The following is a 24,871-nucleotide window of genomic DNA, read 5'->3' on the forward strand; positions in this document are numbered from 1 at the left end:
TCTTCCAATTTCTCTATTTCTATAACTATCTAACTATCTATCTATCTATCTATCTATAAACAGTGCGCAAAATGTCTCAGAAATTGTGCTGTCTTAATTGTGCTCTTTCAAAGAAGTATAGTATTTTCATCTATGGTAAAATAATTAAAACAGTGTAAAATAGATAATAGGGATATGCCGAATCAATGATTTTAAATAACGAGAGAATAAATTTAATAGATTTTTGACTTTAAATATAATCGAGCAATGTATGGTAGTATGTGTGGTTAAATACTAAAAATTTTACTACTATTTCAGTTCCTATTTCTTTAGCCATGAGAAATTACGTTATTCGATGTTGTAATCTATATATTTTGATTCAAATAGAAAATATTCGTTTATACAAATTTAAAAAATAAATTTAAAAGATTTTAAAAAATATTAATTTTTATTTACAATTTTTTCTTATCAATATTTCTCACGACTGTAAATTTTATGGTAATCAGTTCTCCTTTAAAAGGGCCATTTTCTAACATAACTTTGAGACCGCCATTTTATCCCCAAAGTCGTTATCTCATCCAGGATCGCGATCAAGCGCGACATTTATGAACCCGGAGACTCACGAGGATATTAATCTTCGTAGAAAATGGCGCAATCAAAGGGTGAGGGCGGAATAAAATTCTTGGGGTTCGCCGATTTGCGTCCCTATCTGCGAGGGTAACGTACCGCGAAAGGCCTTTCAGATTATTACACCTTAGCGCGCGCTTAGGTCGAAGGGTGAAACCAGCAGGATCGCGGTTTGCAACAAGGGGTCAGCTCGCTCGTATGCACAGAAAGAGAGAGAGAGAGGAAGAGAGAGAGAGAGAGATAGAGAGAGAAAGGGAAAGAGGAAGAGAGAGAAGCTTGGCGACTCCCTTCTCTCTAATAAGATATACTCGTGTACTATCGTGCCTCTACTCTATGTGTACCACATCCTGCACCGGATATGCTCTCGCATGGTTACGCGACTCACACGTACATACATGTGCATGTACATCCTCTCGCGCGCTTGTAATGCGCTAGACACGATGCGCTGCAGCTCCTAATTTACTAGTAAAACTTGATTTTCGGCTGAAACGATGCTACACCCTTTAGATAAGTAATGGCAGCGAATTCTCGGATATGCGAGTCTCCCAAGCCTGCAACCCCGCCGTAAAGATAAAAGCGATTGTTAAGTATATATTATATTATAGATATCTTTATATACATACAAGAAAAACGCGGTGATCCTTTCTTTCCTTGTTTTCCAACTCAAATATACGACATAATAAAAATGTGTCAAAGAATTTCAAAATTCTCGATACTTTTATTATTAAAAGTGTCTATAAATAAGCTTTTGCTTGTTTACGAAACGAGACATAATTTCCATAATAACGTATAATAACATATTAACAAAGTAATAAAAATAATAACGTATATAAAAAGGACGATAAGTTTTCTTTCTGAAATTCTTGCCTCGCCTTGTTTCGCAATTCATTGATCTCGTAAGAACGGAAGGAAGCTAAAGTTCGGAAATGTACGATTCTATCCCGGCGGCTGTCTAGGAGTATTACCTTCGGTTAATCCGGCAAACGAAACGGCTGGTCAAGGTAGTACATTAAGAATCCTTATGCTCGATTTCACGCGTAACGAATGAAGTCGGGGCGGATAAAGCCGGCGAGGGAGCGAGAACAGAATTTATTCGCGAAAGAATTTATTTGTTGTTAGTGGCGCCAAACATTAATCACAGACTTTGGCAATCGGGTTAAAGCAGAAATAATAAATAAGGATATTGAACTGAAAAGCATATATACCAGTTATAAAAATACCAAAGTATGAACAATGAAATAGAGCAACAATGCACATTCTGTTCTGATTCGACTTAATTGGAATAAAATTACATATTATTTTTTAAAGATTCAATTTATAGGATTTATCAATCGCATTTCAAACATATCTATCGAAATTACTGTATCTACGAATACCTTTTTTAGAAAATATTACAGTCATAATTCTAAGAAAGGAGTACGAGCAATATAATATACACTAGCTTGTCCATTATAATATGAAATATACGAAAATAGAACTCGCTACTTTACGAAATTGTAAAGGAACGAAGTCACCGAGCGGATACTCGCAGCAAGCTCGCCTCGCCAGATCGCGGGTTGTAAGCGGGCTGTATGTCAGACCGACTTGTAATAAGTTGTAACCCCACATTTTCGACACGAAAAATCGCTTTCCTCCGGCCGAATCAAGTCGCGGCGGCTCTCCCGACGCGAGAGAGAGAGAAGTAGAGGAAGGAAGAAAGGGAAACGCGACATTTTTATCGCTCCAATATATAAAATGGCTCACGATCAATTGCACCCAGCGATATTGAGACAGAAAGAGAGAGAGAGAGAAAGACAGAAATATAGAGCAAGGGTGGAATGCGGTATATACGGATGGTACAAGGCGAACGGAGAAAGAGCGATGCTCATCGAACCTTAAAATACGCCCTTATCATATTGCCCCATCCTGTGTTAATGCCTCACCGCCCCTCCGACCGCTGTTCTCCCCCATCCCACTTCTCGTCGTTCCTCCTCGTTTTCGACTTACGACCCAACCATCCGCGAGCTTTCCACAAAGCTCGATTCTACATGCATAAACGAGACAAAAGAATGCAATTCCAGTACCGGCGCGGCGCGGCGGTCGCAGCATCCCGCGATTTTCCTCTTTTCGCGAAACGTACGGTGCCAAGAGCCGAGTTGCTGTTCCTGAAATATTTCCAGCGTGCCCCGGGGGGTGTGGAGGGTTGTGGCGTAGGATGCTGGGGTGGTGGTCGCGCGCACGCCTGGAGCTCCGAGGATGGGCAGAAAGAGAAAGGAGTGACGGAGGGAAGAGCGAGGGAACGGAAGCCCCAGAGAACTCTAACAAATTGTCATTTGCAGTGCAATACTCGTTCCGTCCGCACAATAATCCAGCGCGTCGGAAGAAAATCCTTATACAGAGCGGAAAATGCCGGGGCCTCGACCAAATTAGACGCTCATGAAGATTCGGTTTCAGCGTAGATTCGGAAATATGCTCTTAAGGGAGAGAAGAGACGGAGAAGGGAAGGGGGGAGCGGGGTGCATCTTAGAATTGCATTTTGTGAGAAAAATTTTTCTCTAACATTTAATAATTTGCGTTTTTGTCTCTTCTCTTCGCTTTTTATATATAATTCTCCAAGTGTTCGATTTTTCTCTCTATAGTTCGTAGAATATTATGATTTTGACAGATAACATTTATTTAACTTTCCACAGTTTCGATATTGGAATACTGTTTTCTCTAACGTGCCCCTGTATATTTAATTGGTTAATTTAAATCTTCCCAGCCTTGGATCGAACAATAAACCCTATCTACTATCCTCGTCCCTTCCGTTTCGCAACCACTCGTTCGATTCTGTGAAAAACGTTCGCAGGAAGGAAGCCGCGCTTGAAATCTTTTTGAGACCAAATGATTACGCCCGAAAGGAATCCAATAAATGCACTCCATTGTTGCGGGGAATCATGGCTAATTGCGAGATTGGGCTTAAGGCGAAGTAATATTTTTTGAGAGCAAAGAATTCTCGGTGAAATATCGTGACGCATCTCCATCGGAATTTTTCTTCGGCTTATAGCTGATAATTAGATCTATCCTTCTCAAGTCTGTATTTTATATACAAAATACATAAAATCAAGATGATAATAAGATATTAACATGCATATATAATTATGCCGCATTATATAAAAAAATATTAAATAACAGAAGCCATTAAAAATTACAATTGCAAAATAATTTTTTTTTGAAAAAGACACGAGTTTCGAACAAAGCTCGAAAAAAGTATGAAATACAAAATGAGAATAAATATCCTATTCTCTGCGCGAGAATATATCAACAAACAGATAAATAAAATAATTTCATTACAAATCATTCATTGAAAAATATTTCAATAGATAATTTTAACGAAATAAACTTTGTGTGTATTTATTCTTTTTATTTCAAAAGAAGATGCTCGTCTCGTTAAAATTGAGATATTTTCAGCGGACAATTTTAATGAAACGATATTGTGTTCTTCTCTCAACAATATTTTTTTTATTACCAACAAAAAATTGCATCGTTAATTATTATTCGGTAAATAATTGGAAGAATAAACAATTATTTCTTTATTTTATTTTCATAATTACTCATTTTGTTATATATAGCAAGAAAATTTTACTCGATAAGACGATCGCGAAATTCAATTATAAAGCCTAAATGATAACATGTCGGACATATTGGATCGTATCTGACCCGTTTCTGCCATTTGCGAACTATGGCAAGTATGTCCGGCGTCCGAGGGTTAATGTAGAGGTCGAACTCGAAGAAAGGGACCATAAATTGCACTAAACGACATTGTCTAGATTCCGAAATGCTCGAGTTCAAAATTATTCGTTACGGTTTTGCTATGGAAAGATATTTATGATTAATAACTACGATCAATAAAGGCGCAAAATATGCTAATAATCATCAACTAAATGCTCAAAAATATGCTAATTACATTAATCTTTATTTGTTATAATAATAATAATCCTTACACACATTTCCGCACTAAATTTTCGCCATGGAAAAATCAACTACATATTTAAGCCATTAGTATCTGTCATTAGCAGTTAATGAGGCAGGAGGTTTTAATTGTCAATCATTAACAATTTCATCTCGTATCATTTTGCGGCATGATGCGTCGGACTTTGGCGTTTGTGCCATTAATGAAAATCAATTTCGCGCGTAACGCCGCGAACATTACTGCGAACATAAAATATAATACCCGCGGTAATACTGGATAAATCCCAATTCCATTTCTCTGACTCGCGTGCTTATCCGTTTCGCATCGCATTCCGAAACTAATCTCCCTCTAATAAAGAAGCGGAGGTAACTCTTCGAATTTTATCCCTGGAAATGCGCGGAAAAGCCGCTCCCAATCCGATGTGTCGCTTCGCGCTTTGTATTAAATAAAAAAAAAAGAAAGAAAGAGAAAGGGGGAAAGAACAAAATAGGAAAGAAATTCCGTACCGTAATTTTTAATCACGTTCGATTAGCCACATTTTCTTTGTGCAATGTTCGTTATATAGGCGACGATGCTTAAAATCTTTACGAGCTCGAATTATTGCACCAAGAGGAATCCAATAAAGGCATGCCATTGTTGCTGCAAGCTCTTGCTAATTGCAATAGAGAGAGAAAGAGAGGGGAAAAAGAGAAAGAAGAGAGGGAAGAGAGAGAGAGAGCGCTCTTGGTCTCTTTAAGATCGATCGGATTTCTGGAGACCGCGAAACGGATGCCATAGTGGCTGCCACAAGGAGATACGAAGGATCAAAGGAAATAGAACGCGGATGTACCTGCAATCACTTGACGAGACTTTCTTTTATGCGACGCCACTTTGAGGCTCTTTTATATGGACGCGGTAGAGTAATGTTTAACGATACTTCAATGTTTGTTAAAAAAAAAAAATCTTCAAACGGGTATATATTCATGACACCAAAATAGATGTTCGATTCGTTTGTTAATTGTTCAATATAGTCAGTAAACAAAATTCATTTAATTATTTTAATTAACATACTAATATAAGAGTGCCAATTATATTAATTGAATACTGATTTTTACAAAGAGCCTGCGACATGTGTACACTTATGTGGAATTTTTAGTTCGAATAATGGAATATATTGATACGGTGAATATTGTTTCCTTAATACATATTCATAGTATAAAAGTTCAATATTGAACGAAAAGTATGGCATGATACAATACTTCGAATTTTTAATATGTATAGGTATATAAAATTTATACATTTTTCAAAATATTGGAATCTTGTTGCTCTCTCTCTATAAAATTTGAAAAATTATAATCTCATATAATTATTCGATCATATGATAAACAATTTTGATTACACGATTACATTATATATGAATGTATCTCTTTAAAAGATAGATGAGACGAGAGTTTATATAATGTTCCTTTATAAAATGTTAAGCGCGAGCTCGGATTATATATGCTTATACGTGGAAAATTTACATTTCTAAAAAGCTACGAGACGTCGAATGAAGATTGCGTTACACGAGAGAGAGAGATACGTCATTATAGATGTGTATCGCGCGACGCAAAATAATTTCCTCTTCCGCAATAGTCCGAGGTGCTGTCGAAAAGGAAAAAAAAAACCAAAAAAAATACTCTTTCGATCGCGCGGCTCGGCATACCGCCGCGAGAGGAATTCGATAATGCCGCGGCCGGCATTGTTATTACAAATGCCGGCTAATTGTAATTGAGAGCCGCGTGCAACGCGCGCGAGCCGCGAATTGAAATCTTTATGATCGATCGCGACGACGCGACGGCGGCGGGGCTTTAACGATGATATGCCCGTTTCGCAGTTAGAACTGCAATGCGCGAAATAATTGATCGGCACGGTAATTAAAAATATTTTATTTGCATTCCGAATGTTACTTTCGGTTTTATTTTGCGGAACGTGCGTTTAACGACATGCGCGGCGCGGCGCCAAAAATTCCTCGCTCGCGAATATTATCTCGCGAATTTCCTTTCCTTTCCCGAATAAAAGCCGACAGTTTTCAAAGGTTTCCGTGTGGCATTTTCAAAAATTTTGAAACGCTCGAAAGAGCGTTTTCAAATTGAAATTATTACGTCTGAATTATTCAGTCGTTTCCAGTTGCGCCTGCATTGTGAATTTTCTCGCCATTGTTCCGTGAAACATTAGAAATAATATCTCATTTGTTTTACTCTTTCTCTCTCTCTCTCTCTCTTTTGCAAAAAAAAGATTCAAATGCATACTCTACTAATTTTAACGTAAAAATTATATAAAAATATATATATACGCGACGCGCGTGTACAGATATCGCGTAAAGCTGCATCGCATTATTATCATTTCATTTCATTAGACAATCGTTGCATGGGAAACTCATTAACCTGCTCAATGATTACTCATTGATGCGTCAGTTGGACAAATCGGAGAATTTATAGTCGCACGCGAGATTTATCGCGAGATATTACGAAGATCGGATACCATAATTAGTCGCTACGCGACACCATTAATAAACTATATAATGCGATCAAATTAATTTATGCGATGTGCTTTAGGATTACTATGGCACTGGGATTACTAGCGCATCTGAATTTTCTGTTATATCCAGCATTCCAACAAATAAGTCAACTTTGTTGTGCAGTTCAAAATCGTTTCTAAAACATTATATCGCTCCGCTTCACCCGAGTAAAATACCGAAATATGTATATCTCGACCATTCTTTTTACACCTGCAATCTTTAGTATGCGATGTAAGTGTGGTACACACACGAATTTCCCATTTTACGATAAATTAAGCATCAGACGATTCGAAGCGCTGTAGCGTGCCGACCGAATCGATCGGAGAAATGGTCTTTCTATCGGTCATCACTTGGCAAACAGTCAAGGAGAATGCCTGTCTATGGAATTTACGAGATATATAAAAACTACGCCTCGTATATATAAACTGCAACCGTAACCGGTCGTTTAACTTTTGTGACGTACAATCTGCGATATTAAACGCTGCGCTGCTGCTCGTTTGCGTCTCGACTTCGTCCTGCGACTTATGTATCTCCTTTTTTTTTATCGATATCTCTTTTACGAGTCTGATGCATCACATTTCAAGCGTCGTAAATCTCCCCATCAACAATTTCGCATTTGCCTTACAACTATATATATATATGAATACATATTTCAAATAGAAAAATATAATTTAAATGTTAATAACAAAAATAAAAATTATTAAAACTTGAAAACTATATACGTCACAAGTAATGATCTTTTTCGATATTTCAACAAAATCCGCTCTAGAATCAGTGACAGAATTCATAGAATCCATGGAAAGATATAACACGCTTTTACATCCCCCGGAACGTTCTGCACAAATTCATAAAACTATCGCGAAAATACAGTTTATACGGATTGACTTGCGATAAAAAAAGACAGCTAGAAACAAAAAGCCCTCGGTCACACACGCCTGGAACAGATAATCCGCACTAATTCCTCTTTCTCCTTGAAATTTAACGCCGCACCGGGCACGCTCGCTACACCTAACGAACAGCAAAAAAGCTCGTTCTGTTGCGAAAGCTTTCGCGCGTAAACAAACGTTAGCCGTGTCGCGCCAATGTTCCTCTCTTTCCCTATCCCCCAACTTTTCCACTCTTCTCTTTTCACCGACGTGTTGGCATCCCCATGTCGCACTTCGATTTTCCCGCGACTTTTCATCGTTCCCGGCGGCCTCATCGCACGAACCAACGAACCGCGTATTATCGCGACTTTACTAATGCTATGTCGTGCAGATCAAGTCCTGGATGAGCGATATTCGCGTATAATCGTCCTCTTTTATACATATGACGTGTACCTTGCTATTCGATATCCGGTATTCCCATCTCTTGTACGAAAACCGGTCTCGATTTCGATTCTGATGTGCATTGCATGTGTCATGAAGCAGCTCGAAATAAGAGATATTTTTTTTTTTTCATATTTTATAACATGGAGTATCTGATTCTCTGTGATCGAATATCACCGAAACCATATGATATGTGAAAAGGTGGTTCAAACAAAATTTTTTTAATAATATTAAAAGTATCTCGCGGAACAATATACACACACGAAGCGGTTTTAATGTCGTAAAACTTTTATCCGAAATATCTCGGTAAGCTTCGAAATACTGTTTCATCCACTAAAGCTGCAAACAAGTATATGTATAAAACAACTGTTTCTCTTATTTATTCTCTTATTAGTTATGTGCATATATTCGAAGCTCATAAAAATCAAAGAGAAACGATTCCGATCGTTTATCGCATTTTTATATGAAAAAAATTACAATCGTACAAACAGTTTGTAAAATATCTTAATTAATAATTAATAAATTTAGAATAACTCTTTATGTGTAAAGCGACGGCAATTCATGTCAAAGTATTTATTTTTTGCGATGCAAGAAACAAATTCGCGCATATTAATGAAAAATACGATACGCGCAGTGTATAATGCCAAAACATGCGGTTGCCAAACAAGTAAAGTCGCATTCAAACAACTGTGAGTTTTTTCCGCATAAAACGCGACACGTATTTACTTCCGCAAGAGCTGACCTACTAATGTAAGAATTAATTAAATCTGCTACGCCGGCGAGATCTCATTTCATGTCTGTAATTCTCTGGGTACATTGCTCGCGTATAATTTATCTCACATGACTATTTGGCAACGCAATGGAGGCACGATAATATATAAAATATTGCAGAATTCCAGAACTTTATAATCTCGGTCCTTGTTACTAAAATATTGTAACACTGTAAAGTATATTATCTCTCGAGTTTCGTTATTCCTATCTTTGAATACATTTCATTTTAAATTAAAAATGAGCTTTTAAAGTTTTATAAATTTTATTTTATGGATTCTAAAAAGAAATAAAATGTTATGCATATAGTTAAATTTATTTGCACCTGCGCTATTTTTATCACATTTTAAACAATTTAAGTTTTTGGATCTGACTGAATCTTTATAGTATTGCAAATTTGAGATCCTAAATATTCGAAAATATTCTTTCGGACTTTAATAAATTAAAATTTCAAAAAATTTTTAAAATTTTTAAATAAATCGGCGCTTTGAATTTCTAAAAATCTCGGAGCTCGTCTACATTCTTTCATCTATTGAATCTGTGCTGTCGAAAAAGCTCTTTGCTCTTAAATATCCTATTCGAAATAATCCGCTCATACTATCGGGCCGCCCTTCCGGATCATGAAATATGTATTAAAAGTGATGCCGGTATACAAATTAACTCGGCTACCTCAATTTAAAAAGAGAAACGCGGGAACGACGTATCTCATTTGGTTGACGGTGTCGTCGCATTCCCCATGGAAACGCCTCGCTCGAAAACTTTCCCGAAGAATCCGACGTCGCGACGTCTAATGCATCTTGACGCGCGTTTCACGAGAAAAATGCGGAAAAACTGCGCAAGCACTGAATGTCGACAAATTCAACCTTTATGCTTCGTGATAAAAAAACCAGATTGACAAATGACAATGACTTTATCTCGCGATTACAGACAAATGTCAGTCTTCTTTTAGAATAACTTTTTTATGTTGTGAGTTTTAGGATTATGTGCGGTGGGAGTATATTAGGATTTAAAATATAATAAAAAGTATATATAGTTTTATGATTTATTTGACATATAAATCTCTCTCTCTCTCTCTCTCTCTCTTTGGAGATGTTTAAACTTGAACATACGAGATATCTATTTCAATTTTTCCCCATAAAACGCAATAAATCAATCGAATTAAAATCAAATTATAATCAAAAAATAGAGACGTTTTTGTATTTTAATCTTATAAAGTTTGATAAAGTAATATTAAAATTACTGACAATGTGTGAGACCTATTAAATTGATGTTTTAAAATAAGTCTCAAAGTATATTAACTAAAATGTTTAGATCAATATCGCGTAGTTTTATTTTTCAAACGTTCACGGCAAAATGTGAACGACGAAATGTTCTTTTTAAACAGTAGCTTCTCTTTAAACAGTGCGCTGACTGCTCTTTTGTCCCCTAATTAAATGATTATCATTAGAAACAATGCCGCTTTGCTGCCGACGTACTCGGCATTCAAGTAATTTGCGAGCCGAGATGCTCCAAACATGAAGTAATACGCGTGCGTGTCAGACGAAGAAACTTTGATGAAATGCGAAAAGACTTCCTGCAGTTTTAGAACGTATGAATAAATCATTTTAGTCGCGACGAGAGGATCAAAAAGCTATAGCGTGATAATACGCGATTCTCCTTTTCGCTTCCTTATGCAAATCGGAATTAGAAATCGATAGAGAAAAAAAACAAGAGATCAAAATTTTTTAATTTCAATACTCCATTGAATAGATATCCCCCACAGATATGCCGATTAAATTTATACATATGTCTAATTTCAATATCTAATTTCCAATTTACAAAAGTGCGTCAAAGATCGTGTGTTCCATCCGTGGACCAAAAGATTCTTACGTTGCAAACGCTACCTTTCACATCGGAAAACGAAAGCAGCAAGATGAAATAAGCTTCGAAAGCCAATAATCAGCAATTGCTCGTTCATCCGCGAAATCGCGGGACGCTATTAAGGTTTCCCGCGTTTTTCGTTTCATTGGCCCCGCAAACTCGATTCTGACTCTTGGCGCGATGTCGAGATTTTCACGATAGAGTCTCGAGCCGCACATTTACCGACTAGCCCTCGATTCTCACAATCAGTGCAGTGGTTCCTCGAAATTTTAATTAATCTACAATTATCGAAATGTTCGAAATCACGCGGCACGGTCGTTTAATTAATCGCCGGAGCTTTGCAAATCCTCGCTTTCACGATCCACGTTTCTCTTCCTTTACGTTTCGACTAGCCGTAATTATACTTCAATTTCGCGCTTAACGTTAAATAAAATACACTCGAATGTCATTTAGTCGCGCACGGTCTCAAGTGCGAGTAAAACTACTTGATTAAACTTTGCTTTCGCCCGAATTATTTTCTTGTTGTCGCCGCTTTTGTTGTTGTTGCGAGGAGATTTCTCTCTCTTTGATAGAGATTCCCGATCGCACGGTAAATATTTAAACGCGAAACGAATCTGACTGCGGCTGTTGCCAAAGTTGTCTGCTGACACTGAGCTTTAAATGCGAGGGATCGTTTGAGAAATTAACTTGCGGCGATTTAAATCGGATCAACTGTTAGAACAGCATCGATCGGTAAAATCCGTGATTGCTACAGAAAATCATATATATATACTGAATCAGAATAAAATCATACATTTCGTATATCGCTTGTGTACAACCTAATGACATTAAAGCCTCTTTCTCGTATAATGAAATGTCAAAAAAAATTCTTTGTCTACGTTTAAGAGTTTGGGGAGAAGATATTTCGAGTGACAATTAAATTTTCCTATAAATAAAGAATAAAGGATCGCATCTCAATTTATCTATGTAGTAACTCCAATTTCAACGAAATGATTTATCGGCAGGAAATATACGGGGCTATACACGTCTCTCGAGGAGTGAGACGATGTAATTTTACCGAAGGAAAATGGGAGAGGACGAAGGAGCGCACTCGTGGAACGAGAGAGTCCACTGCGCATTTTCTTTTTCCGCATGCAGCGCGTCGTCCCGGCCTTGATGGTCCACGAAATAACGGCGACACGGCGATCTCGTTAGAGCCGCGGTGTGTGTAAAATGGGTTAAAAACCCCTCATTTTCACGCCCGAGGGACGAAATTACGCGGTCCGGCATACGCGGTGGCTTTTGTCACCGGGTGATTCAATTGCCACGTTACCAACAAAAGTATACGTCGCTTTGTCCGCGTGTACACAAAGCGACGTTGCTCGACGAAAATTGGAATAATGCGTCCGACTCGCAAAGAGCTCGGGCGCGTGCCTGGTACTCATCCATGTAAAGAAACTCGGAATTATTACGAAATATGCATGCGCATATTTCTTAATAATCCCCCACCCTCTTGTCCTTTCCACCCATAAATACGTTTCATTTCGAGCCACGGGGTTGCACGGATGTAAAACCTATTAGGGGTGGGAAAAGAGACGATATAAAGAAAAGCGTTTGCCGAGCACGTTATATAATCTCATTAACTTTTTTTTAGATAATTTTTTTTTCTGTAAATGAATCTCTTCTGTTTTTGAAGCTTTCGAAAATATGCGAGCGTAAAACTCGAGATAAATTGGTTGTGCGATATAATTTTGGCATATCTAATTGAAAATTGAATGTATAACTTCACGTTTATATATTTTATTTATCAAGTTTAATCTCGAAAATATTTTTAAAAAATGTACGCGATGTTATTTAAAATGATTTTTCTTATAAATATCGAATATATTACACTGACGTATATTTTTGTATTCGACGTGTCGCACTGTCAGTTAAATAAAAAAAATACATTAACATCTTAATTAACACGTATAGTAGTATTACGTTCCTAAAAAGCAGAGTGCTAATTGAAATAGCGTTATACAGAATCAGTTTATGTTAATGCATACTGAGTGGAGATGAAAATTCAAATACAAATTGTTAACAATAACAACAACAACAAAGCTAAATACACTTAATGTGTACTGTATTCGATATTGTGGTATTGGCAGTTTGTGCGAGAATTACTAGATAATTCTAAACGAGGTCCGTTAAACTATCTATTAGTATATAGTTTGTTTCAAACAACTGTTTTGATTATGCCAACATTTTCGAGATCAATAATCGAGAACCGCCAAACAACTGTATGATCTTGATTGATCGGTCAATCGATCTTAATCTCGGGACAGGTAAAAGTTTCTAATTAATACTATCAGTGCTGGGTTCTCTCTCTCGAAAGGAATTAATATATGAGTATTCGCGGTGCTGCATGTTTGATAGAAATTCGGCATACGGTTAGAAAAACGGGAGAAAAATCGCGAATGAACGGAACACATTTTTCCAATATGTATCGGTAATATAAATACCACCGGTCGTTACGTCATATCGACGTTACCCGACGCGATATTGAATTTGTGGTATGGCTATGCCACACGTTTCCGGTGAGTTAAATAACGGAGAACTGTCGTCTATGCGTTTCGAGTGTTTTTATTAGTTGTGTGGTACATTTTTTGTGGATTTATGGAGTGTTACGTCATTCATCAAACACGACCGCGATCAAATGGAGAGATACGACATAATGTTAGAGCGTCGATGAAAACATATGTAATTAGATGTACGTAAATCGAGTTTGCGCAATCGGATATATTCCCAGATACAGTGCTATGAAAGGTAAATCGCAGGTACACGCGACATACCGTTTCTTATATAACTTATATCTTATATCATAACAGATTGTCGAAGACAGACGAGTCTCCGTGCTCTAAATACACCTACAATATCGATTGCTGAATATGCGATCGCTTTAACACGATTGAATCTCGCTATGCGTTGAATCGCACGCGTTGAATAATTTTATCAGTCTTGTTAACAGTTGGTATGATGGAGAATTATTACTTCATTGATTGTTCGAAAACAGTATTATCTAGAAACCTAATTCCGTCTATTGTTTCCTACACTTGTATCGCTACTCTCTCCACGCTATTAAACTAATTGCCAAATTTGAATACTTAATGATATTTCATTTTAAAAGACATTTTCGATGTTCTTTTCTAATGATAATATTTTCAATATAGAAAAATAATCAATTACATTTGTTTTTCAACATTAATTCAATATCACATTAAAATTCGTTCCCTCTAGCTTAATCATCACGCATAGATTATTTAAACTAGCACTCACCGATCTCCATATTGGTTATCTTGGCATGGCAGCTGCTGAAAGCGAAGAGCACAAGCGTGAGGAGCGAGGCGAGGGATCCAAGAGGGGCGACCATCTCATCTCGAGGCATCTCGACACCCCGACGTCGTGTCACGTCACGTCACGTTGTGTCGCGTCAACTCGTGTCAGCGACACACTCCGCCCCGCCTCCTTTTTACAGCACTCGTCGTCGTCTTCTGCAACCCTCGTCGTTGACGAAACGCGCGAACCAGGACCCGGGCACCCTTGAAAGCACTTTCCGCACGATTCAAACTCTCATCCTCGAACTTGCTCTCCGCGAATTCCTCATCCGCGCCCACGTTTATCCTCGTCAAACCTACGAACACACAACCGACAAGACACGGTGAAAATCATCGATAAATCACGATCGACCACGTTCCAAAAATTTTCTCCCTTTTTCATTTCTTACTTCGGAAATCATATTTCGCACGCTCATACCTTCTTCTCGTCGGAAAAATTGAAATGCTGATCATGTGTGTGGGGTGTGTGTGTGTGTATGTGTTCTTAACAAATCAAACTTCTCGCACTTCAAATGAGAATAATAAGAAAATGGTCACAATAGAATTTATTAGCGGGAAAATACTGTAAATTCAATCCAAAGTTTCTAAGTAATAAAATTAAATTGAAATTATCGTATAGCGCATTTATAATATAGGATATTGGCGAATATATACTACATACATAATAAAAGATGTATAATAAAATATATTATAAGATATAATCATATATAATTTTAATAAAATATATTAATAATAATATATATTATAATATATAGTAAAATATAATATATAATATTCGAGTGACAGAGAAAGAGGGAGAGAAAACTTTAGAGATACATCTAGAGTTCTAGAGATAAATGCAAACTCATAATACGGGCTAAAATGTCAAAACTCGTATTTAAATACACACACGTATAAAATCCTGCTATATTAAACAGAACTCTAAATTAAAGAGGGACAGCGAATCACTTGTGGCTAGATAATCCAAGATGATCCGATGATGAGCTTTAAGCGTATAATATCACAAACAGAGATTATTTTACGCGATACAGGGCAAATAAAATTTTCTATCTAAAGAAAAAAAATAATTTTTAAACATAAATATACGTATTTTTTTGCGAAAGAACAATTTCGCAAAATATATAAACGCTGCTTTTCAACGTTAGACTAAAGTAATCTCCGTTTGCGAAACAATTATTGCATTAACTGTTGGGTGAGCAGTTAACGCTAGACTGGATGCTTAAGTTTATCAGCTGTGAAACATCGTTTATTTCCTAATCCAGAATTTGCACTCGTGCACCAACGTAGCGCGCGCGATAGGGTCGCGATTCCGGAAAATTGCGACCCTTGCAAATGTAACGTGCGAGCTCGCATTCGCACAACCTCCCTCTCGCTTTCTCTCACGGCTCTCTCCCGAGTTCTATTCTGCTGATTTTCCTTTCTCACCTGCAGCGGTGACACGCATGCAGTTGCAATGGCCGTCGCCGCTGCCGCTCAAACTCTCTCCCGATAGCTGATGCCGTACATTCGGTGTAATCACGTCCCTGTTTTCCACCTCCACCCTCTCCCTCTTCCCGCCTTTAAAAAAAAACCCGCGCATCCGTTATTTTCCCCTCTTCCCTCGTTATCGAAATGTTTTTTAGCACTCGATTCCCGCAAAAATCGGAGGAGATATAGAAGAGAGAGGGAGAGAGGCAAAATATTTTCATCCGACGGTGCAATTGCTTCCGCCGCGGATATAAATTCGACCGACAGAAAAGACCCGGGAAGAAGAAGAGGAGAAAAAATAGATATCGTTATAGCGCGTTCATCGACTGTGACATAATAATATAGCGCGTGTTTCTTACACGAGTTTTTGACGCGCGCGATAGACCTCGCCATTGTGACACGGTGCACATATCGCTTAATATCGCCATATTGTGGTTTAATCGAGTTACGTGGCCCAGTTATTATTTTATTTACCGATCGCGCAACAAGTTTATTTCCGGATATACTTTTCGTCGAGCGTTACACCTTTATATCGCGATATAACACCGTTATATCGCGGCTCGCGCGTGTTTATATCGTGATATATCGCGTATCTGTGAAATTGGCACATTTTACGAATTTAAAAAAAATAGTAAGAGTTCTTATAGCACTTTTCATAGTTCTACAGTTCCTGATAAAAATTAAAAAGAGTTCCGCATTTTTTATATTAAAAAATCAAAATTGAAAAAATGTGCTAACTTCGCGAATCTAGCACGACACCTTCTCTCTAAAGTACTAAAACGCGTTGAATAATATCATTTTTGGAAAGAGTTCCCGATAGTTCTACGCAAGATTAGCATATATATGCAATTTCAGATCGATATTCATCAATTAACGATTTTTAATCGATTTTTAATATCCACGTTTAGATGTCGTGCTAACTTCGCCAATCTAGCACGACACCCTCCCCTCTAAAGTACTAAAACGCGTTGAATAATATCATTTTCGGGAAGAGTTCCCGATAGTTCTGCACAAGTTCAGCATATATATGCAATTTCAGATCGATATTCATCAATTAATAATTTTTAATCGATTTTTAATATCTACGTCCAGCACGACATTCAGTGAAAATATGTCGTGCTGATGATTTTCCGTAGTTTTAACGGTAGTTCTCTACAATTCTATAAGAGTTCTATACTTTAGAAACATTTTTTCAAAGAGTTCCGACTGTTTACTATTTTTTAAACAATTTTTCACAATTACGTTCAGCACGACATTTAGTGAAAATATGTCGTGCTGATGATTTTCCGTAGTTTTAACGGTTGTTCTCTACAGTGCTATAACAGTTCTATACTTTAGAAACATTTTTTCATAGAGTTCCGACTGTTTACTATTTTTTAAACAATTTTTCATAATTACGTTCAGCACGACACTTAGCAAACATTTTCACTAAGTGTCGTGCTGAACGTAATTGTAAAAAATTGTTTAAAAAATAGTAAACAGTCGGAACTCTTTGAAAAAATGTTTCTAAAGTATAGAACTCTTATAGAACTGTAGAGAACTACCGTTAAAACTGTGGAAAATTATCAACACGACACATTTTTACTAAGTGTCGTGCTGAACGTAATTATGAAAAATTGTTTAAAAAATAGTAAACAGTCGGAACTTTATGAAAAAATGTTTCTAAAGTATAGAACTCTTATAGAACTGTAGAGAACTACCGTTAAAACTGTGGAAAATCATCAGCACGACACATTTTCACTAAGTATCGTGCTGAACGTAATTACGAAATATCGATCTGAAATTGCATATATATGCTAATCTTGCGTAGAACTATCGGGAACTCTTTCCAAAAATGATATTATTCAACGCGTTTTAGTACTTTAAAGGGAAGGTGTCGTGCTAGATTCGCGAAGTTAGCACGACATTTTTTCAATTTTGATTTTTTAATATAAAAAATGCGGAACTCTTTTTAATTTTTATCAGGAACTGTAGAACTATGAAAAGTGCTATAAGAACTCTTACTATTTTTTTTTTCGTAAAATGCCGTGCCAACTTCACAGACACATATATCGCGTTGTACGATTCTATTATAATATATTAACTTTGATACTTAAAAAGAGGAAGTGAGTGAGAGAGAAAGAAAGAGAGGATGCTCTTTTCAATCGTCACATTACGCCTTACAATTAGAAAAAGTAATGTACAGCCGCAACATGTACCCTTCGTTACCTATAAAAGTTTCAAGAAGGAAAATAGCACGATTCTTCAAGATTGATTTTTCACATGGCAAAAAATTAATTAAAGACTTTTCTCCCTCGCGTATATTATTTCCAGTGTCGAAGATATTGGAAAGAAAATTATAAGAAAGCATTCTAATGCATAAAAATGCATAAGAAATCGAGTAAAATGCATCGTTGAGATTTGCATTTTTTTGCAAAAAATGTAAGTCTCGACGATGTTCAAGAGTTAAAGAAACTCTATCTTAAATAGTAGCGAAAGTTTTCCAGAATCAATTAAATTATCAAAAGATGCATTTGGCAACGTTTGCAACTATAATCTATAGCATGCGTGTATAATGCAATTACTTTGAAAAATTACGAGAACACTTGAAAAATATAAAGCCAGCATAAAAATAAAACTATTTCAAAATTTTTGCATTTTGTAAATACGCTCACGATTATATACCTACTGCACTTTCGCGATTGTAACTATGTCATGTGAGTGAGATGCAACGAAAAATTATATAAATCCTATATACAACAGAATAAAAAAGTAATTTCGAAAGTATTCTAACTAGATAATATATGGAAATGTTCTAACATTTTACGAAATCAGTTTGAAAAATATATGATACAAATTAATCCAGTTGCATTTTCCAAACGCAATGTTTATCAAACTGTCTGTTTAAAACAAAGTTCCACTAAAAGTAATATTTTATTATGATTACATGCAATATCGTTTAAAATGTCACGATACACACAATTAACAGAAAAAACTGCAAATATTTCAAATTGAGCGGCTTAATTTAATACTGACAGATAATTGTGCCTTTAATTACTTTTCGCGGGCGAGACTCGGAGAAATAAATAATTAATTTTCTCCGCTGTACCCTCTTGTCGTACTCGCCCGAGAATTTAACGAAGCAAAAAATAGCATCAATTTTCACGACGAACGAACGAACAAACGAAGCGTGCGTATCGAAGAATGTGCACTGCCCGAGAAATTGCATTGTAAAATTGTAAAATCGCAAACGAGCCGCATCGGGCTATTTAATTCGAGGCTAATTAACGGTTCAATCATGTCCCGCGCGCGGATATCGCGAGGGACCCAGTAAATTACGGCTCATTATTCCACATCGTACGAAAGTGTCTATCGGTGTCTATATAAAAGAAGTGTCCGGATAGTTCCATTCGAGAGTTAAACCACTAACCGAAAATTTGTGCACTGATACCGCAATATCCGAACAATTTCCATCGATAGGGGAAAAGGTTGGTACGATGAAATTCCATTTTGCTTTCAATATTCTATAGCATTTCAACATAGCATGTAAATATATGTAATGATATATTAATCTATGTGTAATTTAATATCCTATGATACAGTGCAATAAAAATTAAAGCTATTATAAAAATTTTGTTTCAATGAAAGATTGTAAAAATTATCTCAAGGATAATTCATTAAATTTTTTCATAAGAACGAAAGAGTTTTGCAATATATATTTAAAAAATTATCGATGTATCCACATATATAAACTCAAATATATTAGTACGTATATATTATAATAATAATATCATAATTATTGAATAAAAACATGCCGATTGAAATATGCCAATCAATATTTTAAAATGTGCATTTTTCACGATTATTGAAAAATATTTTTTACATATTTTCTCTATTATAATTTTTATTTTAATATCTCTTATAGAAATACAATAATAACGAAATTCATTAATAATAATAATAATTTCATTAAAAACAAAATTCAGGACACTTTCATATGAACCAAAAAAAAAACTAGTTCAGAAAAAGCATTTCATAAAATGTTTGAGATTACACTTTCTCTCCGTTTTCGTGGATCCTACATATAACGTAATATATCTTATTCGAGAGATTACATCCGCAATATTTTTAGTGAAAATTTCAAACCTATGTGCTTGTGTCACGAACATCCTGAAAGGCTCCAACTATTCGCAACATCCTTTCCGTTCGAACATTGATTTTCCGTCAGATTATTAAATCCAAATATATTTAGCGATTCTCTCTCGGTCGTTTGACGCGACAAATTCTCGGGAAAAATCGTGCAGATATATTGAATTTTCTCGAATTAATGCCTCGTCGAAATCGCGGCGCGTATATTAGACGCGCAACGATGCAAAATGCCGGGGATTCTTAGGACAGATCGCGGTTAGAATCCCCTTGATGATACAGGATAATGTTAGGAATGCAATCGGCTATCAGATTTCCATGTAAATGCATCGACGCATCTATACCGATAGAACTATTCGGTGGTCATCCGCCCGGAGAATCGAGGATCCAGCCATTTTCTGCGTGATCTCTAGACGCTTATAAACGTACCGGACTGACAATAGATGTGAACTTAACGACCGTGAGAATTTCATTTCGCTGCGTATGCGATATGCATATATATTATTCGCCTATACGCGAGACGTCGTCATTGCAGAATCGCAAAATACTTGTCTATCCTCTGCTTCGCATATGTCAGGTCAATAAATACTTCTCATTCATCTGTTAATATTGTACACGGAGAGAATTTTCTCTTCAAATTTACCCTGAAAATCATGGTAATCGTGGGACAATATGATATGGAAAGAATTTTATGAGAATTTCTCTGATTAATATTTACCACAATAAAAATAATAATATCTATCACAATAAAATATAAAACATGTTTGATTAATTTTACTAAACTGCATGGTAAAATTCAAACTCAAACATGTTTTATATTTTAACGTGTAGATATTAATATGTTTATTGTGATAAATATTAATCAGAGAAATTCTCATAAAATTCTTTCCATACCATATTATCCCACCGATTACCATGATTTTCAGGGTTAATTCTAAGAGAAAATTCTCTCTGTGTATTTCAATTGATTTTGTCGAAAGATTTAGTGTATAATTTAATACCGGACGCAATAATGAATACGGGGAAGAGATGCTGGCAATAGTTGGAAAACCTTTCGGGAAAACCTTTCACGTGACATGAGATGCGACATGTGCAAATACAAGTCGGCAAATTGAATCAATAAAATAAAAATCTGAAAAATGGTAAAAAATGTAACTGACAGTAGAAAATATGAGCTAAAGCATATTCATTAAAAAAAAAAAGTATGTATGAAGCAAAAATATACATATTTCAAATGAAATGATCTTTTATTACAAACAGCAATAATTTCTGTATGTTTGCAAATGTCATTGCTATTGAAACAGATGAACTGAGAGACGCGATTATTTACAAAAATTTATAATGAAATATGATTCATAATTTTTGTCATTTATATCCTCTCTTACATGTTTTCTAAAACATCGTATTAATCGAGACAAGCTGCAAGCAAAATGCTTCAAATGTATTTTCCGAAAACTGACAAAAGCCTTTGACAAATAAAAGGAAAAAAAGAACGTTCGCTTCACTTTTATTCATATGATCCAATATATATGTAAAATAAATTTATATTTAATTAAATCAAATTTAATTTATTCCATTTAACCAAACCAATCATTAATACAAAAAGGAGAGCACTTGATGTTTTAACGAAAAATGTGGTTCTTTTAATAAAATATCGATTATGTTAATAAAATCTTATATGGAAATTAGCATCGCTACAAGTTTAGCTACATGCAATGAGTATATATTTAAAGAGAGACAAAAAATATATAAATCATATTAATTTATCAAATTATCATATACACATTTACAGCGCGGAATACAATAAAAACTAAAAAAAAGTAACTACAATATTAATGATACAATAAAAAGTAATAATTTCATAATAATGTACACACGCAATGCTTAACTGTTCAAAATATCAAGCAATATTTTACGAAGCAAAATTACATTTACTATTTAATTTCTCAAAGAAAAAATATATATATAAATAGCTTTTTTTAAACGCGCACGTTTTCGGTCGAGTTGTATATCATGTTTAGAGTATATCTCGATTTCAGAAATATTATATATCCACAATATTCTCACAGTAAAAAACTCTCGAGCTCGTATTAACCGAAGTGCTCGGCAGCTTATCTGCCGTTTGCATCTCTGTCTAACTCGACGACTCGGCGAATTCTCGGAAAAATCGGGCGCCCGCGATTCCTCGAACTAATGCGAGCGAGCTCGTCGCAATCACGAGCAGCTCATAATAGCATTCTGACATGAGAGATATAGAATTTTTCGAAAATACATCGAGACACCCGGGGCGCGATTGATATATCGGGAAATAAATTAGATTCGAAAAGGACGCGATAAAAAGAAGAACGACGGGCCCACGCATTTTAGACCCCTCGAGTGGTTATCCCCAACAGGTAATAATTCCCCCCGACATGACGTGCCGGCTCCTTAACATCGGAATTCTTTCATCTATCCGATCACAAAGGCACAAATTGTTTTCGTGACTGGTAACGCGCGGCGTTACTTTTTTTTTTTTTTTTCGAGAAAATTGCCAGTCACAACGCGCGAGTGACAAGCGCCCAATTTCAAAGTCCCGTGTTGTAATACGTCTGTGTATAACTCGTTTCTCCATGGCATTATCGCGCGTCCGCGATTGATCGTTATGTCGCATGTGAAATCCCGCTCGTTCGTTCCCCAACGCATGCAAGAAAGGAGGATCTATTTCGAAGAAAGATTCTGCGTCGCGAGAGGATACATGGAAATTTTACGAAGATTAAAATTCTTACAGTCGCTCCAGCGGATGCTTGCACGCTCTCTTTCTCTCCGCGTATCTGTGATGGACGATGCATATTTACTCTCCAAATCGCGTGATGATTTATGATGCAAGGGGATACGTGAGGCGTCAAAAAATATATAACGTGTGCGATATGATTAAAATTAATTTGCCGTCTTATCGTACGCGAAAAGTCTCTCGGGGGGAGGACACGCGATATTTCTGTTTCCACGATATTTTATATGTATATCGTGCGTAATGACGTGAATATATATGTAATACGTAATTTTATTGATACTCATAAATATTTTAGTAATGGAAATTCGCTATACGGGCTTGGGAAAGCAGAAGATACGACTCGATATTTCCGCATATACGTCGCGTAACAAAATATTTCCAATATTCCAGTTTTCACGTATTCCGTGCAAAACGATCGTTTTTTAAGAGAACATTTGATAAATAATTTCTGCCAAATAATATCTTATTTCGACATAATGTCGCGCCGAATTAATCCAATTGCATCTGATATAAATTTATATTCGTATGTACAATTCTGATATCATTGATTGAATATTCGTTGAATATTTATTATACGCTATTATTTCCTCGTATTCACTAACGTTATAAATATCGAAATATGTTTTTGGCAAGTTTTTCGTCCATTCGCGCCCCATTTTCTGAATATATATGCATAAACTACCGCCGCCATGTTCGCTGCTGGTGTTACAATTAAAAATTTTTAAATTAGTTTATGGCGAAACTGTAACGAAAATTGCGAGTAATGTTAATGAGCACAACAAAGTCAAACGCAACATTCGGCAAAAAAGATGCTGTATATTATTTTAATACATCGCAATTAAAAATCGTGCATCTCTATTCCTGGAATATATACGGAAATAAAATAGGCGCAGAAAATGATGTATGTTGAATGTAAAATGGAGAAATTCAATGATGAAATATTAATAAATGCTTATAGATAAAAAATATATATGCATGTATTTATATGTATATTTATATATATGATATATGATCCGTATGTATGAGAAAAAAATATATAGCAATATTATATAAACGTACAAGAAATATATATTTCAACAATTTTAACATTCGTTATATCAGCTGTCACTTATTTATCTGATAATTAACCGTGTTATATTAACTATTTTGCAAAAAATGTCCCATTATGTTTATCGCAAATTATGAATCTCTTGCAAATATTTTCCCATTAATCATTCCCTTGGCATCTGTGCGCGCTTGTAATGATAAAGAAAATGAGAAAAGGAGAAACAGTACACACGAGCCTTACCGTTAAAGGATCCTTGGAGGACACACGATCACAGGACACGACATTTCCTTCGAATGCGATCATCCGTGAATACAGTCCGTTTCACGTTCGAAGATTCGGTTGCCATTACTGAGAACGATTACGCAGCTTACTTCACAGGGTCATCACCGACATCTAATCCTTTTCGATCACGTACACATACCAACACGCACACACTCGCGTAAGAGAAACGGAGAGAGTGGAGAAAAACGTAAAAAAAGCACACTCTCCTGCAACTTGTTGCGAATTTGGAACGCGCGACTTTGAATCACTATACGACAGCTCTACGTCATTCGAAACAATAACAGTTTCGTACCGCTTGCGACGTAGTATCGCCAGTCCATTCTCTCTTGTCGTGTCCGAAGAAAAAATGTCGCGGTATCGCGATATATCTGCACCACCGTCGCGAGAGATTTAACGATATCGGGACGTCGAAATGTTTCCGATAGCGAATTTTCCACGAGTGTCGCGGCACTCTCGAATTTTCTCGCACTTTATCACCCCGATTGAATAACGTGCGCGCGCGCGCGATCGAGTTACACACAACCGACCGGTGATCGAGGGTGACTTTTTGCTCGACCGAGTGCGAGAGGGATACACACGCGACGAATACACGATCAGGACTGAAGCGATGCGCGAAGCGCGCCGAGTGGGGAACCGGGCGCGCGCCGGTCGCTCGCCCGAGCGCGGCCGAAGATTGCCGAGGCGCGCCGAGGCGTTCGCGAAGTGTGGCCAACGCGCGCGAACCGCGGCGCATTCTTTTGATTAACCGCCGACAACCGACTTCATGGTGCCCGTGCGATCCCCGTGCGATCCCCGTGCGATGGTGCGATCTG

General features: G+C 36.5%; 1 protein-coding gene across 6 annotated transcripts in view; it reads right to left on the reverse strand.

Moving 5' to 3' along the window:
• The window catches only part of LOC145935854 (protein turtle homolog B), a 245,720-nt gene extending 221,075 nt beyond the window's left edge, over positions 1–24,645 (reverse strand). For all 6 annotated transcript variants that reach the window (XM_083037526.1, XM_083037523.1, XM_083037527.1 and 3 more), the window contains exons 1-2: positions 24,018–24,645; positions 14,309–14,663 (exon numbers count right to left, since the gene is read on the reverse strand). In XM_083037526.1, the coding sequence (XP_082893652.1) occupies positions 14,309–14,417 (109 nt within the window). In that variant the 5' untranslated portion in view covers positions 14,418–14,663; positions 24,018–24,645. The remainder of the gene's footprint in view (positions 1–14,308; positions 14,664–24,017) is intronic.
• Positions 24,646–24,871: the final 226 nt, after the last annotated feature.

Source organism: Prenolepis imparis, unplaced genomic scaffold (genome assembly GCF_030444845.1).
Source record: "Prenolepis imparis isolate NDT839.2.m4 unplaced genomic scaffold, iyPreImpa1.0 SCAF_5, whole genome shotgun sequence".
Classification (NCBI taxonomy): domain Eukaryota; kingdom Metazoa; phylum Arthropoda; class Insecta; order Hymenoptera; family Formicidae; genus Prenolepis; species Prenolepis imparis.